We start from the raw sequence: 914 nt of genomic DNA, 5'->3' as shown, positions 1-914 counted from the left end.
TTTCCATTTATAGGCAACTCTCCAGTTAAGGGTTGACTTTTCTTCAGTAAACAGTTTTGACTGTTTTTGGTTGACTTAGGGATTTTTTTGGAAAACACCACTTTGTTGTGACCTTCCGCTCCATCTCTTTATGCTGCGTTTTCGCATGCAAGAAAACCACAGCTATGTATGTGGTTTCAAATCTAAATATCTTTTCAATCTTGCAAATGGGTAATGCTCATTTTGCTTTCTTGCACAATCTTTACAGATTGCTGATACTGGACCCAGTGCCTATTGAAGGCTGCCTGTTTTCGCGGTTTACCGATGACATCTTCTGCAAAAGCGACTCCCTGAATGTCCTGCACATGAAAAAGTAGATGACAGGATCCAGACACACATTAAGGGCGGACAGGAAGAGCGTAGCTTCTTTGATCTGGACGAGAATGAAGCGGGTGTAGGTGCTAAAGTCATCCTTGTGGCTTTGGCTAAGCGTGTAGGGCACGCGAGAAACATGGTACGGAACAAAGCAGAAGACAAAAACAGCCAGCAAGCTAAAGATGCTTCGATTTGACCACCGTCTCGCCACGCTGCTGTCCTGCTGCACACGTTTGTAAGAGCGGTAAACATGACAGGCGATAGAAGTGTAGCAAAACACCATCAGCAAAAACGCCACCCAGAAGATTCCAACGTTGAAGTGGGCTGACATTTCGTGCCAGCGCTGACCCAGGTCACTCTTCAGGGCCATGCAGGAGAAAACCTTAGGCATGGGCTGGTTGGTTAATATGGCGTTCGGCAGCATGAAGAACATCATGACGCCCCAAGTTAGCAGTGCGAGACCCTTTGCTACTGAAACACGCTGCAGAAAGGAAGACATGCCAAAGGTGCTGCGTACGATTTTGAAGTAGCGTTCCAAGCTGATGAGGCTCATGAAGGTT

The 914-nt window shown here is 46.6% G+C and overlaps 1 protein-coding gene across 1 annotated transcript; it reads right to left on the bottom strand.

Moving 5' to 3' along the window:
- Positions 1-241: 241 nt before the first annotated feature.
- On the bottom strand, positions 242-907 carry LOC107748857 (P2Y purinoceptor 14-like). The gene has a single exon (XM_016563839.1). The coding sequence runs from the start codon at positions 905-907 to the stop codon at positions 242-244; it is 666 nt and encodes a 221-aa protein (XP_016419325.1).
- Positions 908-914: the final 7 nt, after the last annotated feature.

This window comes from Sinocyclocheilus rhinocerous, unplaced genomic scaffold, assembly GCF_001515625.1.
Source record: "Sinocyclocheilus rhinocerous isolate Xijiao unplaced genomic scaffold, SAMN03320098_v1.1 scaffold34469, whole genome shotgun sequence".
Classification (NCBI taxonomy): domain Eukaryota; kingdom Metazoa; phylum Chordata; class Actinopteri; order Cypriniformes; family Cyprinidae; genus Sinocyclocheilus; species Sinocyclocheilus rhinocerous.
This window is presented reverse-complemented; position numbering and strand designations above follow the sequence as displayed.

What these genes read in the sequence shown, in the direction of transcription:
- LOC107748857 (XM_016563839.1), bottom strand. Translation starts at nt 907, where the DNA reads ATGAGCCTCATCAGCTTGGAACGCTACTTCAAAATCGTACGCAGCACC.